We start from the raw sequence: 16,278 nt of genomic DNA, 5'->3' as shown, positions 1-16,278 counted from the left end.
TCTATCTATGGATTAAGACCAATATTTGGTGGCAATTTGGAAAACAGCAAAGCAGGCGATCTACGACAGAATTTGCAATCCCTATTCATAATATTCTAGTGGTATCTATGTACTTCAGACTACCTCTATCATGTACTCGGCATCATTCAAGCAAGCCAGCAGCCACCGTGTCGCCTCCCGATCGTAGAACAATCCTCGTAGGTGCTTCCAGAGGCACTGCCTGGTCCATCTCGACCACAATGCGCGCCACACTACCAGGCGGGACAATCTTAGGCTTCTTCTTAATTACCGAGCCAGATCCCTTATCGAGCGTCGCGATCAAGCGGCTGATTCGTCCGGGAACATGGAGACGTCCTCGGTGGATATCTACCATGCTAGGCATCAGATGATCGAACGCTAACACCTTTGCTGTGAAAGAGGTGATATTCGCGACAGGTGCTGATGCACGGCAAATAACATCGCCAGACCGAAGGTGAATAGGATCAATATTCGCCAGATTGAGAACCACATTCTGACCAGCCACGGCCCAGTCGCTCGGCTCGCCGTCCACTTCCAGGCTTCGAATGGTAGCCGTCTCCCCGCTAGGCATAGTCAGAATTTGGTCGCCCATTTGCAAGCTACCGGCATCAATCCGACCAGAGATCGAAAGAGGATTCTGCACGCTGCCACGGAAAACATCGCTGATCGTCATGCGCAATGGCTTGTCCAACGCATAGCTGTAAGGCTCGGTTGCCTCCAGCTCTTCGACCAGAGTGCGGCCCGTGTACCATGAGGCATTCGGATCATCGGTGCGTCGACTGACATTGTCTCCCCTGATGCCCGAGCAGGGAACGAAGGCGATATTCTTCGCCTGAAACCCAGCAGTCGTCAAAAACGACGAGATCTGTTGTTCAATCTCTTCAAACCGATCCCGGCTCCATTCTACCGCGTCCATCTTGTTCACCGCAACGATGATTCTTTGCACACCCATACTCCGCGCCAACAAGGCGTGCTCCTTGGTTTGGCCCCTCAACCCTGACTCGAAATTTCCCGTGCCAGAGTCGATAACTAGGACAGCAAAGTCTGCCTGGCTGGCTCCTGCGATCATGTTCGGAACAAAATCTCTGTGGCCTGGAGCATCCACAATCGTGAAGATAGTATTCTCCGTCTCGAACTTGTTCGTCGCAATGTCAATCGTGACACCGCGAGCTCTCTCCTCCGTACCCTGGTCAAGTACCCATGCAAGGGCAAAAGATCCTTTACCGATCTTCTCAGCCTCCCGCTGGTACTTCTCCAATGTCCGTTGGTCAACAGCTTTCAAATCCGCCAGTAAGCGTCCCATAAGTGTGCTTTTTCCCGCATCAACATGACCTAAATTCCCCGTCAGCGGCGTCCACCATGGCGTGGGGGATTAGTACTGACCGATAACTGCAAAGTTCATTGCCCTCTTCCGTTGAGATTTATTGTACTCGGACAAGACATCCAAGTTTTTGCTCTTGACAGCCACCTTCTCCTGGACACTAAGATTGTTCATGCCACCAGCCAGGTCACCCTGGTTCTTCTTGTCGCCTGCTGACTTTGACGCAGCTTGTTTCGACTTGAAGCCTGCCTATCTATTAGGGAACAATTTATATCTTTCTCCGAATAGCCAAACCTTTAGCTGAACTCTGAGCATTGAGAACGACGTCATCCGGGCTGGGACCTGCAAAGTCAAAGGGTTCAGTAAGATCCTGTCCATAGATCTGCATGAGATCAACTGTGCTTGAATACAAGTGGCTGGGCTCGGTGATCTGGGGCCGCGTTTTGGCTCCAACGATAGTGCTGGCAAATGTAGACGGTGGTGCCCGAATATTGACGTTGGGCTGCTCCTTTTCCTCTTCGCCGACAGATAGTTTCTCCGCGGCAGGTTCAACTGCAATCGTCTCTGGACTTTTTGCCTTGAGAGGCTCAGGCGATAGCTTCTTCTGAGTTAGAGGACTCTCCGAAGGTGTCCGTCTTCCCAGCGTCCGAGGCAATTGCCCACTCTCGGACGGTTTCTGCGGCTTGCCATTACCTGCAAGCCTTTCCCGTAAGGACAGAGAAGCTAGTTTAGACTCGACCGGTGTTTTCTCGGGAGTGCCAGCCACGCCAGGAGTTGTCGGTGCACCCGATGCGGCTTTGTCGGTCTCTTTCTTCTTGCGCGCAGCAGCCAAGGCTGCCAACTTTGACACTTTTCCGCTACTCTCTGGAGCGCCTCCAAGCAAGCCCAGTCGAGGATAAAGAGGTTCAATGAGAATCTCCGCTTTGCGATGTGCAGGAACGTTAAGCCATGGCGAATCACGAAAGAAGTCCTTGGCCGAGAAATGGGAGAATGGTGACGACGCGCTAGGAGGTAAAGGGTATGCCGGCACTGAGAGACCTGTTAGAACATTGAACACTCAAAATTCCAAGGTGGCGTCAGTTCGACTATTCAGAACGTCCAAGGAAGGAATGATATACTCACTACGGTCTTAACATCGAGTCGCAATTTTGCGGGTAATCCGAGCCCAACCACAAGCAAAGACAGAAAAAGACAAACACTGTATAAGCGAAGAGCTTACCTTTGCCCTTGGCCGCTACCGGAGGAGCAGCGCTCTGCTTCTTCTTAGTCTCTTTCGCTTTCTTCCCTGAAGCACGGTAACCCGAGTCAGCCTCCTCTCACCACGTTCAGCCATTCTCCAACAGCGCCCATCCAACCCACCTCGCAAGTAATTAACCGACTTCTCCACATCGTTATAGTAATGCCAGAGCGCCTCTTGAACTTCATCCCGAGTCGCCGTCACAGAGGGTTCGCCGGAAAGTAACTGCGCAAGCACTTCAGCCGTACATTGCTCGAGGATCTCTTGCTCTTCCGGGTCGGGAGAGTCATATCCGTCATCATAGTCATGGTCATCGTAATCCACGTTCTTCACACGTAGTCGCGACATGGTGGAATTGTACTTGGGATCAAGGTCAGAAAGGGCGGGGCAGCAGGATCGTGACGAGGGGTATCTCGGTGTGGGTGGGGGTCGGAGTTCAGAAGCAGATACTTGACAGAAAAGAGTAAGTAACGCTGCTATACTTTTCTCTGGGGCTTTCCCAATCTTATAGTGTGGAATACGTCCTTTGAGGGGGAGGTAGCGTGGAGAGCTTAAGTTCTGTGGGATTGTTGTGAAGGTGAGAGGTTCAAGGCCACCACGTCATTCTCCACAGGCGCTGCTCTCGGTCTACAGTACTTCTGTCAAATCAAGACGGGCTATCAACAAGTTTTCGTATACGGAGATAGAGATAAACTCAAATTTGTTTGTTCAATTTTTAATGCAAGTCTAACGGATGAAGTCACTCATTGCATAGCCGGGAGTTTCTATTACTCCATTGGATATACAGTGTGGTAATGATGCCTCTATGAATATACTCGAGCAATCCAAAACCGCTCTACATGATCGGGATAAGTGCAACACATCATGTCCGTATATCCCTTTTATCGTGTGCCATGTGCATGCCATGATCATGAAGAGCCCTTGGTGAAAGATCGTAATCCCTTCCGCGATGCATCCGCAAATATGCAAAACTACTTCAGAGGGCTTCCCCCGAAGAAATCCCCTGCCCCTGTTCCACCGAAGGTGCCATTACTCGGCGTAAGAGCAATCGAACGTCGGAATGCCTGTCGGGGAGTCGCTGGGGCGCTGGTCGTCGCTGTGGCTGCGGCAGCACCCCCTACATCAGGTGCGCTAGGTGTGTTGCGACCGCTGCTATTCTGCATAGTCACCGCCGTGCCTGGTCTGGAAAGAACCGTCGCGACGCCATTCCGAGGTGGCGGTCTGAAACCGAGTTTGGATCCTTCGCGGAAAATTTCTTCTAAGATTTGATTCACAATACCTGCGTCCTCGTATTCCTGGAACTTCTTCCACAATCGAAGAGCCATGCGTGCATCTTCAATTGAGTCGTGGCCCTGGTTATTGTCGGCCGGCTCTTCTTGGATGTATTCTTTGAACACGGCCCAAGCCAAATATCGGAGGCTAAGCCGCCGGTTCTTGCCGGGATGGAAGTAAAGGTATTGTGTGTCGACCGTCTGGCTCTTAGGGACCTGTATATTGATCTTGCGAAAGTCGGAAGCAAGACCGTGACCGACAAAGATGCAACCGAGGTTGAGAAGCAGCCATAGTTTCTTGTAAGCAACTTTGAGAGGGACCAGGTTGTGTTGACTGGTCCTTGGGTCTAGGTCGCCAGGCTTAATACCGGAATACTGAGTGACATAGTCGACAATTGGCTCTTTGATAGTAATGTAGTCATCGATGAAAGGTACTCCCTCATGGACTCCGGAACCCCGAAGGACGGATACTCGAGCAAGCCCACTTTTACTTGGTCGCACAATTTCCTGCGACCCGTCGGCTTTCACATCGATCTCCGCTTTCTCGAGGTCCACAAATTCTGTATCAAGAGCAACGGGAGTGCCAGGAGTTGGCTTCTCCTCTTCTGTAAGTGTCTGGCGTGTTTCCACGGCACGGCCACCACTGGGGAGTCTAGTTAGTACAGAAATTGCTAGATGCATATAATCTCACTCACTTCAATGACCACTCGCGGAAAAGCAGAGTGGTATCCAGGACATTCTTCCAGGAGTCATCGACGGCATGACGAGCATCCCTCGCCTGATACGCAAGGATGCACGGCGACTTCCATGGCTGATTGAACCGAAGAGCCTCGTCCTTGTCAACTTCTGTCACGAGGAAGTCATTAAACAAGTGCCACCTGTTCTTCGCCACCGGTTCGCGAGAGGAGATAGAGACATTGATGAATGACACCAAGTGCGGTTTTTGATGCTCTGGAATGTCGATTTCAGAGACAAGGCCCACTAAATCGTATACCACGAGATTGGGCAGCTTGTTCTGCAACTGAGTCTTAAGCTCGTCTCCTTCGAAGCACATAACTTGGCCGTTGTCAGTGGCAATGCCCACCTCCTCGGGCAACCAGCCAGGGATCGACCATAACCTTCTGCAGATGGGATTACTGAGAGCCGCATTGAGTATCAAGACCAGAGGCATCCGATGAATGGATTTCCTTATGGTCACTTGCTGATAGCGCCGGCAATAGTTACACCATCCCCTGTTCTGCGTCTCTCGCTCAATACTTGCTCGCAGGATATTCGAGAACCGGAAGGCTGGATTTCTGCGAGCTTGTTTGATATCAATGGCCGGGTAGATTAGCTCATTGGCTAAGGAGTTTCCAGGTCTGACGATCTCATTCTGGCAGAACATGCATCGAATTGACTCAGACGCGATGGTCGCAAGTCTTTGGTCTAGATCATCGGAGCTTGGGAGAATCATGCGGAAGTCGTGGGCGATCTGGTTAAGGAAGAATCTATTCACAGACTGAATGGCGGAAGAAAGTGATTTCGTGGTTAAATTCTCCTCGAACAGGCCGAGATTCGAAGCTTCACGATAACTGCTGAAAGTTTTCAAAAGATTGGTGGCTTGACAATTCTGTCCATTGGCCTTCTCAAGCATATCGAACAGGTAACCCATCTCGCACAGGAGACAAGTCTCGTATATACAGGTGCTCGCCGCATGGTGAAGTGCGAGGTTTCGCACGAGAGGAATGAATTTGAGGAGTTGGAGGAGCGCGTTCGTGAAGGAGTTGGCGATGTGTGTTTCCAACCCGGAAAAGGTGGTCTGGTTATAGAATCTGCCGCACGGTTGGATGAGTCTTCTCAAAATCAAATGGGTCCAAACGTTCTTACCTAAAATCAAAGTCGTCCACGCCAAACCGACTGTATTTGATTTCAACATTGCTGTACTTGAGTAGAGGATCGTCTTCGGCTTCTCCATTGAGCTTCGCGCCTGCGAGGGCCTCAGCCGTATCGCCCACTGAGGTCTCCGATTTAAACTTGCTCTGCTCCCTTGCCTTTTCACTTAAGAACTTGGGAGCGATAAGGGCTGGTTCGGCTGTCGTCAGTGCACGGGTATTTTCGACTTGATAACGCCGCGTTTTCTTCGGGTTCGGCGCGTAATGCCCCATTTCCGCAGGGCGAAGATACGGGATAAGACTCTGGTCGATGGGGGCGGGAGGGCTGCCAACTTCGAACACAAGATGACTAGGCCACGCAGACAACAACCGTTCACGATAGTATGGCATCCCAATCATATTCAAGGGCGTGTCTGGAGACAAGTCAAGGGGAGGCGGTCGAGGAACGACATCTGCGAACTCGACCTCCTTGCTCATCTCATTAAAATGAATCTTAGATGGTGATCCCCACAAATGGATGGAACATTCCGCATCGTTAATAGCCAGGGCTTCTCCAGATGGCGAAATGTCAATCCCCAGCATGAAAGATACATTGGCTTGGCGAAGGTTGATCGCATTGGGATTCATCAGATCGACCACTTGCAGCTGGCCAGTCTGAGAAGCAACAAAGCTCGTCGTGTGTAGTTTCGGGTGCATGCGCACGTACGCAGCTCCAGCATGAAAAGGGATGGGAGGTAACGGCGAAAGCGTCTTCAAGTCGTACACGTTGGCCAGAGGGTCCACGATCGGGGAGCCCAGGTGTCTGACCGAGAAGCCGCATGTAACCAAGAGATCGTTGCGAGCATCCATATCATTGATTGCCGTCCCATGTGACTTCCAAGACTTCACCACCCGAAAATCCGTCAGGCTCAACGCGTTGACCGATCCCGTATCCGTCGCGGCACAGAGATATCGACTCTTCTTCATCATAGTATAGTTGTGATCTGTATGCAACTTGTCGACAATAATCCCCTTGTCAATGTCAATTGTAAACATCGCCCTCTGACATCCCGCAACAATGATCTTGTTGAGCTGCGCCGTGAAGCTCATACAGTAGAGATCCGTCATCTCCTCGTGACTGAGATGCCATTGTGTGAGTCCGCGTCGCGTAATCATATGCACACTCTTTGGTGATAACGATATGACGCCCCTCTCATGGAACAAAATTTGTCGGACAGGGCCATCTGATACCGGATGAGCGCGAACAGAAGTGTAGCGTTGCAGTTCGGGACCGTAAAATGAGGTTATTCGGCCCTAGTAACCACGGCCATACATCAGCATCGGAAGTAAGTCCAGAAGCAGCAAAACTTACAAACTCATTGCCGGCCCAAAGTAATTCTGACACATCGTCGAATGCTATTGTCGTCGCGACGGTCGGCAGGCCATGCGGGCTTGGAGGAGGCACCGGAATGCGCGACAATTCGTCCCAATCGGCCTCCATGGCCTAAGCATCCCAGATGGGACGAACTCGATAACAAATTTATGTGTGCCAATCAGAAGAGATCGCTCGTGGTTTAAAGAACGATATGATTTTGCCCATCCGGAAGCAGGGCGAACAAAGACATCGTTCGGTGGAGGCGCGATTGCGGGGAAGCTGATTCGAGACGTCTTCTTGTTCAAGGTTATGGCACAATGATGGGTCAAAAAGACGGGACCACAGTTTTACTCATACCATTGGCTAGTCATCTTGATCATAGATTAAATGGAAGGGTGACAGAATTATATCTGATAAGTTACCAGGCAACTGTTGTGCTGGAGGGCAACAATTTACCTGATGAGGTGTGACCATGGCATCACGTGAAATGCTTCTATTAGGACACAGGGACCCTGATTAGGTCTAGCTTCCTATAAACACATGTACGCTGCTGCCTATCTTTAACTGGCTGTTTTTATCATTTACTAAACGCATGCACAAGAAGTGCATGCTTTCAATTGTAGTTGAGATATGAGTGTGAATATACGATTCAAAAATTGCCAACATGAAGTGTTTTGCACGAAAGCGAGCCACGCAGAAGCTCATTATACATCATGAATGTCAAACGAAACAAAAAGCTATGAGGCTCATAGAAAGATACACAACAGAGAGGCCACCGCTGGTCGGACCTACCATTACCGGTAGTACGAAGTAGGATTCGAGTTGGCTGTGCCAGCTTGCGATGGATTGTACGCCTGATACTCCCCTCCACTGGGTGTTCCAGGTGTCAATGAAGGATACGGGGTTGGCTTCGACGCCGTACTGGGGACTGGTGGTGGCTGGTGCGATGGAGGTGGCTGATGAGCGACGGTTGCCGTGGGGTAAGGAGGCTGTTGTAGTGACTGTTGGGGAGGTTGTGAGGCGAAGCCGGCAGGAGGAGGTTTGGATGCGTCCTCGGGGGGATAGCCTGAAGGCGGGTACTCTTGTTGCTGATGCTGGAACTGCTGGTGGACACCGGGTGGAACTTGTGCGCCAGAGGGTGGATAAGGCAACCGCTGACTTGAAGACGGATGTTCGATAGGTGAATCATATACAGAAGTACCTAATTCTTGCGGGTTGTCATATGTAGATTCTGGACGGTGGTGGACAGGCTGGTATGAGTCTGGTGGTGGCTGCTGGTGCTGTGGGAAGGATGGACCAGCAGGTGGAGTGCGGCCGCGTGGATCAGGTGAGTGTGACGTTGGAGGATACATGTGCGTCTGGTCCTGCGGCCGTGGGCTGAAGTATCGTTGAGAATCCGACTGTGGAGGTCCCTGGGGATAACCAAGAGGCGCGGCAGGTCCAGGATATCCGTACGGAGTCTGGCCGGGTCGGCCATACTGGGGTTGTGCAGGGTGCGACATGGATGCTTCTAGGAGAGATTCATAGTCTCGCCGGGCCTTAATAAATTTCTCATTAAGCTGCGTAAACTCATCTAGGAAATATTAGCCGAAGAAACTGCAATCGGCGCCTTTATCAACATACCCTTCTTTTGAGAATACTTCCCAATGAGCTCAATCAATTTGGGCCGAATTGACAATGTCGAGTGGTACAAAGCCGTGATTTCCTCGTTGTCTTGCACATTCAACTCTGAGCTACGAGTGCTCAAAAGCGTAAGAAGCTTTTCGACATTCTTGATTTGCCCAAACACTTCTGCCTCCATTTGGGCTTCTCTCTGCAGCTCTTCCACCGTTGGATCTGGCAGCTTCTCCACGTAGTTCAGAGGGAAAATTCCAGTTTGGCCCCTTAATGAGCCCTTCCACCAGTCCTTGTACACGGACTCGAGCACTGCAATAATGTCCCCTTTCCGGAATTGCAGTTCACCCGGTTCGGATGGCTGGAAGTCGAACAGTGCTCTGACCCGAGAAACAGTGGCGGCGGAAGTACCTGGTGGCACCGCTTGCGATGTGGCTGCCTGTGTCTGGCTAGCTGGTGCGGTGGTAGACGTGCTTGATCCCGCTTTAGGCTCAGGGGCAGCGCTGGGCTTCTCCCTAATGGAAAGAGCCAGCGCCATCTGCAATTCTTCTTCTTCCTTCTGGCGATCCGCCTCGGTGATCTCCCGTTTGCCAGGTTTTGACGGAGGCTGTAAGTTGGGATCTGAGAACAAGAGATCAGTCCTTGCATCATGGCCAGCTTTGGTGTTTCGTGAGCTCACTCTGCGTCTTCAACTTCATGTAAGCCTGCTCCATGATTCCGAAATCAGGATTGTTGGCGAACATCTGCGCCCACTCCTGCATGCGCTCCAAAATCTTTGGTTTGACTTGCTGATGGGTGTTCTGCAGCGTGTCCTGTCAGTACGATCCTTAAGAAATCAGACCGCGGAGCTCACCCGGTCATTCGCGAGGCGAAGAAGAGCATCAGTGAAACTTCTCGACGCGAGTTCGCGGTGTATCTTCGGGCCACAATTTTGAGCTAATGCATTGGCCAACTAGGCAGAAACCGAACGTCAGACACCAAAGGCAATCATTTCACGTTCGCAAGGAGCGCAAACCTCTAAGGTATACAGTTGCACATTGGCATTTCTGTGTGCCAGTCTCTTGATCATCGCAGCAACGGCATCCTTGGCCCTTTTAAGAAGATCCATCAGCATCAACTGCAGTTGCGGACTGGAACCAACGCCTAGCAGCGAACCTACCCTGATTCCTCAGCACCAACCTTATCGCAGACATCCTAGAAACAAAGGTCACCCAATATTAGCCCCTCGTTCTGCACACAACTACGAGAACGAAGAGGGCCGCATACAAGGATATACTCCCAGTTCTCGGAGGTCAGGTTCTCGTCCGTCGCCTTAGCTGTTGAAGCAAGAGGCCGTTAGCAATCTTCCGACAACATGCAGTATACCTAAACTCAACCATTTTACAAAGGACTAGACTTACCGACTGCATCATCAAATGCGTTCTGTTGTGCGCGAAACATTATTGCTTTCGTGTCTCAATCCTCCCGCCCAGGCAGAACAATTGTGTCGGAGATGAGCTGCTCTTTTCGACCCAACGAAATGCCAACGCGGAGATATTTGAAAAGATCGGTATACAAAACGGCTTCTAGGAATTGAGGCGATAGTCCCTACTGTCGATGTTTGAGCGGCAGTGGTTCAGTTCGTCGGCGTCAGCTATGGTAGGTAGCTAGTAGATAGCTCCTTGGGGTGCGCCTGACAGTGCGGGGGTAACGGTTCGGTCGCGGTATCTGTAAATCGTTTCGGCCAGAGAGGGGACGCAGATATTTCAGGGTATCGCAAAGTTATTTGCTAGTAAGCTCTCAGTGGAAGAGATACAAAATCTCAATCCAAAAACAGATGAGAGGGAAGTGAGTGCAAAAGTGTAATGGCTGCAACCTGATGCAAAACAGGTGACGATGGTCCGCAGCCGCAGGGCAGTGCCTGCTCCACCTGAGTCAGCAGAGCAGGGCTTCCAAATATGACGATGTCCGACATCGTCGCACAATATTCTTGAGTTTCATAGCTTCACTTGCTAAAAAGAATCTTTCAGATGCAGTAACCCTATTTCCGCGTGCCTTGAACCGCTGCTGATGTCATCTACGTCTCTTAGCAATTTTGGGAGCACCATTTTTGAGCCGATCAGTATAATAATCATATTGCATGACTCTGCATCGGCATGAGTACTATAGAAACTACGGACGCTTTAGAATCTTGCTCTTAGTCGCTGCATTAACCAGTACAGATATGTCTTTCTGCAATAAGCACCAGCAAAGAAAGATTTGTACACTTTTCGGATAACTATGGCGTGTGGTTGAGTCAAAATTGCCCGTTGTGAAGAACAGAAGGGACTGTGAGCAGAGCATCAGATAATCCAGAGGAAAGAGAGGGTTGATGACAACCGAGCACAGGCTGGCAAAGTCTACAGAATAGTACAGACAGGCTCAAGAAACAAAGCTCAAAATACTTCAGTCAAGCTCCCACACACAAATCAGTCGAGACATGAGCATCAGCACGTAGCTGTAATAGCAGAAAAATAGGAGCTAAGGCACATGGCATCATTCAACTCAAAAGGAGTACACCTTTCTCCGGCGCACATGCCATGCTACAGCGCCCAAAGAATGGTGGAGAGGTAGAAAGTAGGATGTGGTGGAAGGGCATTGCTTCGAGACAAAGCACCCGGACATCAAATGTAATAAAGGTATTAGCGAGCCTGAAGTTTGGAAGGAGGATGAGGAAAAAGAAGACGGAGGAAAAATTGCGGTCAGGTCATTGCCATCTATGACATCCAAGCTCGGAAAAGAACACAGCGAAGAAAAGAGACATCAGAAATATTCTGCCATTATGCAGTATCAGCAATATCATAATGCAGCAAGATAAGGAATATCAGGAGCAAGGGGTATCTAAGGAGAGAAGACAAAGACATCGACACATATAGAAAGACAGCTAGATGAGAAGAGATCAAGCGCCCCCTTTCTGAGCTTTTTCTTGGGCTCTACTCATGCGCGCAGCTTTCACAAGCGGCGCCAGGTGGGATAGTGGGGAGCAGAGGGACATGAAAGGATGCTAAATTGATCAAGGTTAGTGTCAAAAGGCCCTTGAAGGGACGGTGGATCGAGTGAACATACCATCAATAAGTCATGGGCCGATGCTCTTTTCTCGGGATCAACCTTGAGTGCAAAATGCAGGAAATCGCGAAAGACCGGGGACAAGTTATGCTCGTCCTTGATGGTTGGCGTGCCATTGGTGGCAATCAAGTACAGGGCTCGCAGAGGCGACTCGGTCAGATATGGCGGCTCGCCCTCGATCATCTCGATAGCCATAATACCCAAGCTCCAGATGTCAACCTTCCGGCCATACTCCTTCCTCGTGACGACCTCAGGAGCCATCCAGTACGGGGTGCCGACCATGGTGTTTCGCTTATTTTGTGAGTCGTTAATTTGGGCGCAGAAACCGAAATCGGCTTCGCATCGTTAGCAGGGAAATCGCAATGGCGCTACGATTTGACTTACTCAGCTTGATGTTGCCATCCAAGGAGAGAAGGATATTGTCTGACTTGATATCCCGGTGAATGACGCCCTTTGAGTGGAGGTGCTGCAATCCACTCAGAGTCTGACTGGATGTCAGCATTATCCCACAGGTCTTGTACTTCGCCGTGGTAAGCTTACCTCTCGGCACACAGCTGCAATCTGCCCCTCAGTCATTATATTGAAAGTAACCACGTCAGTTAGACTACCGCCCTCCATATATTCCATCACTACCCACAGGTCCAAGCCATGGAGGTAGCTGTCGAGGAAGTTGACAATATTTTTGTGTCTGCTATCTTTCATGACGAGGATCTCATTAATAATAAGCTCCTTCTTTGGTTGTAAGTCCAGGTTCATTTGCTTGATCGCGACGCAGTTGTTTGTGCCATGTTGATAAGCAGTGTAAACGCCGCCCGATGCTCCTTGACCGATCTTGTTTAGGTTATAGTAGAGCTTCGTCGGATCACCTGGGGAACAGATGGCAAGCAACCGCGCCCTTACATCCACAACATTACTCTGACGAGCGCGCTGTCGAGGACGAGCTGCTGGAACAGGCTGCGCCTTCTGAGGGCCTTGCAACGCAGTAGAATGATCATCGGAGTGCTGCAAATGTCCAGGTTGCGTGGGCTGTTTGGGTTCTGGTACGCGAGCCTGCTGTTGGCGTTGGCTTCGGCTGCGCTCCAATTGCTTCTGTACGATCGCTTGTTGAGCGGCAGCCATCGCTTGCTCCTGCTGCTGCTGATACTGAGCTGGCGAAGCAACGGCACTGGGCTGCGCCCATTGGGGTTGCGCACCGTTCGTCTTCGAATTCGACCGGCTGCGCTGCGCCTCGGACGGCAACGGCTCAGATTCTGGGATGGGAGGCGTGCCAAATTGGTTGGCATATGCGTCCTGAGGTGGCCGTGCCACTGGGGGCTGCGGTGCCGGTCGGGCAGGTGTCATGTTGGCCGGAGCAGGAGGCTTCGGAGGTGCTCGGTTGGGAACAAGGCCACCGATTGGGGGGGACATCGCCTGAGTGGCTGCGGGAGCACCACGGGGTATTGGAGGAGGCGCGCGTGGATTCTCAAAACTGCCTTCGTGGTTCTGCGGGAACCGAGGACTCGTTGGAGGCGAGTTTCGCTGGGGCCCCGGTGTGTTCGCCGTGGGTTGATGATGAGCATAGGCGTGGTCGAACTTGTGCCAAACTTCGTCATCTCCGCGGGCGTTTTTCTCGTAAAATCGCATAATGTCGACCATGGTTTGAGGGTGCTCCTCCTGCTCCTTCTTGGAGATACCGTTTTCTTGCAGGAGTCGTTGCCATTCTTTCGGCAAGCCCGTGAACTGGCCGGTCCGGTTGTCGTAGCCCACATGGGTGACATGAACGGGGTTTTCGGGGGCGGAGATCTTGATACCTCGGGGAGACCCTAACATGCTGTTGACAAAGCTCGAGAAGCTGCTCTTCTTACTCCGCCCAAAGACCTTTGTTCCATTTGCCTCGTCCGAGTGCCTCTTCGTGTTCGCTGATGGATCATTCTCGCTTCTCTGAGTGAAGGCGTCCATACGGTTCTGTAAAGCGGTGAAACTCGCCGACTGTCTGAGTCCGCGGGAATCGGGGCTGGTGTGGTAGGATCGTAACGTCGGCGGTTGCCGCGGGGGACTTTTCTCGGACTCTGCAGTGTTCTCTTCCAATGCACTGAGCATACCCCGTGAATCAAAGGGGGAACTGGTCAATTCATCAGAGCTGGGGTCGGTATTGAAAGAAAACCGCCCCGGGCGGGACTTGGCCGACGTGTACGAGTTCGAAAAGGGATAGTTGGAGTCGCCGCCAGCAAGGACAGGAGACGGACCCCCACTGTGTTGCTCAAGAGAGGAGGAAGAGGAGCCGTATGCGTTGGATCTGGTGCGCGAATGTTCACGACTTCCACTGACAGAGGAACGGGGATAGACAGGTGCCGAGGGGTGTCGTTTGAGTGACGTGTTGCTCTGCTGACTTCTAAGGATACGGGAAGAGAAGCTAGGAGGATCTTTTTGCAGCTTGCTAGACGTTCGTCTGAACTTTAAGGACGAGAACCCGTCGTTGCTCATGATGTACGATTAGGAGGGGGGTTTCGGCGAATTGATGTGTAGTGACAAGGTGGGTGACAGGTATGCCTGAGTGGCTCGATTGGGAGAAGGTGGGGGAAAGCCACCGTGAGGCGGTGCTCCTGGGTATCCCTTCTGTATCTTTTTTTGGCGGTCGCTGGTTTGTGCAAGGGATATGTAGATGGATCTTGATGGGTATGATTATTGATTGACCTTTCTGGAAAAATTAGGGGGGCAAAAAGGTATACCGCTGTGTTGCTGCAAAGATCGAGTGATTTGCGGGACGGGATGAAAACCCAGATAGCGAAAGACGCTGCCGCGGTGGGCTAGCCGTGACCACAATAACCAGTGGTTAGCACGTGGAGAGCCGCTGGATCAGTCACAGCAAAAAGACCAACATAGGCGGTGACAGAAATCCGACTTTGGTTACAAGGGCAGAAGCAGAAGAAGCAGTGATACGTATCTATCATCTGAGGTGGGTGAGGAGAATAGGTGGTAAATGCAAGGCGAGTGTGAGAGATCAAACCACCAGGTTGCAGGAAAAATGCATAAGCCCGACAGCTCAGCACACCGATCTGCAGTAGTGCACCAGGGGGATGATGAGAAGGAATAACAATCATCCAACAACGACAGGGGGTTGGATGATGGATGGATAGATGATGGTGATGGTGATGATTATGACGATGCAGACCAAGTTCCAGCCAAGTGACAATGCGGTAAAAGTTGGGGATAGATGAGCAGAAAATTCTTATTATTATTATTCTTGATCCTGATTCTCGAAGTTTGGAGCCAGTGATTGAATTAAATTGCCTTGACTGGCTGGACCATCACAGCAGCCGGGATACAATTTCTACACCGTAGGGTCCTGTAGATGTCTGAAATGAATTAGTTATTTTATCATTTCTTGCGGTGTTATCTATCAGTGCTCTTCTAAGGTATCTACATGGTAGTTTGATAATTGTTGTATCAAATAGCCGACCTGGAAAAGTCACCCCATACGGTGACGGGATGAAATAGGTGAACTTCTCAGTATGGCAGCCACTTGCTTGACCCATCGAGGGAAACGCTTGGCTTGATATCCTCACATAAAGACTTCGCATGTTACAGAACAGAACTATAACTGGTTCTAGAAGTTTAAACTAGGTTCTTTCTTTTAGGTATCCAGAGATGTACTTTTGTTTCGGCAGTAGCCAATTACTGCATCCGCATCAGAAATTATCATTGTGATACTCGGTAAGGGAGTAGGGGTAGGTTGGTAGACAAATCATGGACCATGGGTGATGTCTCATTCTTCCTTTTAGGACGTTAGATCGAAGCTGGGCACAAAAGCCACAGACTGTACTTCGTACCCCGCCTTCCAACCAGGGAGCTACCGTCCTTTGAAGAGTGAGACGTGATGGGTGTGGTGTACAGAGTACTGTCAGGGCTTTCAGGCCCATTGAGTTGTTGACTGCTGACGGCGTACCTGGATACGCTGTTCGACCAGATGTTACAGTCTGATACCATTGAAAATCGGGCTGTTGTCAATAAGGTATGTTTGAGGGAGAACAACCACAAGAGACGGAAGATAGCGTGCGAAGCCGGTTCTCCAGAGAATAACTCAATACTGGTTTCGACGAGAGATAGTAGCCACAGACAACCAGAACGGCGATGACGATGATGAGAATTTTCTTGCTTAGTTTGGTGTGGTGATATACTTTAGAATGTCTGAGAGACTGAGACATGGTCCTGAGTCAATATGAACTGCGGAGTCAACTCCGTATCCTTTTTCTTATTTTCCCTTTTTTTTCCCCTTTGACCTTGAAGGAAAGTAACATCACGTCGTGGCAAAAATCTGCCAGAGCTGTCAGAAAATATCTACTAATTAATTGACAGGCTGATATGACAGGAGAAAGTCAGAAATTCCGTACAATCAAACTCGGCCAAATTCTAACCCATCTGTAGGACAAAATCGAGGGTGCTCAGACCTCTCCCGCTTTCCGTCATTGACCACTGTTTTTCTCCTTTATCTCGATAGTCATCTAAAGGCCGAGAACAGGCAAGCAGTC

The 16,278-nt window shown here is 50.5% G+C and overlaps 4 protein-coding genes across 4 annotated transcripts; all 4 read right to left on the bottom strand.

Annotated features, from left to right (window-relative positions):
* Nucleotides 1-142: 142 nt before the first annotated feature.
* Aspvir_001232 (putative translation elongation factor EF-1 subunit) lies at nt 143-2,924 on the bottom strand (the record flags this gene model as incomplete). The annotated part of the gene is made up of 5 exons (XM_043266358.1): nt 143-1,350; nt 1,402-1,584; nt 1,634-2,368; nt 2,559-2,624; nt 2,699-2,924. The coding sequence occupies 5 exons, from the start codon at nt 2,922-2,924 to the stop codon at nt 143-145; spliced, it is 2,418 nt and encodes an 805-aa protein (XP_043122293.1).
* A 623-nt stretch (nt 2,925-3,547) lies between these two features.
* pan2n2 (poly(A)-specific ribonuclease) lies at nt 3,548-7,198 on the bottom strand (the record flags this gene model as incomplete). Its single annotated transcript, XM_043266357.1, has 4 exons — nt 3,548-4,490; nt 4,543-5,658; nt 5,714-7,011; nt 7,070-7,198. 4 exons carry the CDS (start codon nt 7,196-7,198, stop codon nt 3,548-3,550), a joined length of 3,486 nt encoding a protein of 1,161 aa, XP_043122292.1.
* Nucleotides 7,199-7,866: 668 nt separating this feature from the next.
* On the bottom strand, nt 7,867-10,126 carry Aspvir_001230 (ESCRT-0 subunit protein HSE1; the record flags this gene model as incomplete). Its single annotated transcript, XM_043266356.1, has 8 exons — nt 7,867-8,645; nt 8,696-9,307; nt 9,366-9,486; nt 9,540-9,638; nt 9,702-9,777; nt 9,846-9,880; nt 9,953-10,002; nt 10,087-10,126. 8 exons carry the CDS (start codon nt 10,124-10,126, stop codon nt 7,867-7,869), a joined length of 1,812 nt encoding a protein of 603 aa, XP_043122291.1.
* A 1,477-nt stretch (nt 10,127-11,603) lies between these two features.
* pakA (mitogen-activated protein kinase kinase kinase kinase STE20) lies at nt 11,604-14,233 on the bottom strand (the record flags this gene model as incomplete). Its single annotated transcript, XM_043266355.1, has 4 exons — nt 11,604-11,708; nt 11,771-12,105; nt 12,155-12,254; nt 12,311-14,233. 4 exons carry the CDS (start codon nt 14,231-14,233, stop codon nt 11,604-11,606), a joined length of 2,463 nt encoding a protein of 820 aa, XP_043122290.1.
* Between the last annotated feature and the right edge of the window lie 2,045 nt (nt 14,234-16,278).

Source organism: Aspergillus viridinutans (assembly GCF_018404265.1).
Source record: "Aspergillus viridinutans IFM 47045 DNA, scaffold_1, whole genome shotgun sequence".
NCBI classification, from domain to species: domain Eukaryota; kingdom Fungi; phylum Ascomycota; class Eurotiomycetes; order Eurotiales; family Aspergillaceae; genus Aspergillus; species Aspergillus viridinutans.
This window is presented reverse-complemented; position numbering and strand designations above follow the sequence as displayed.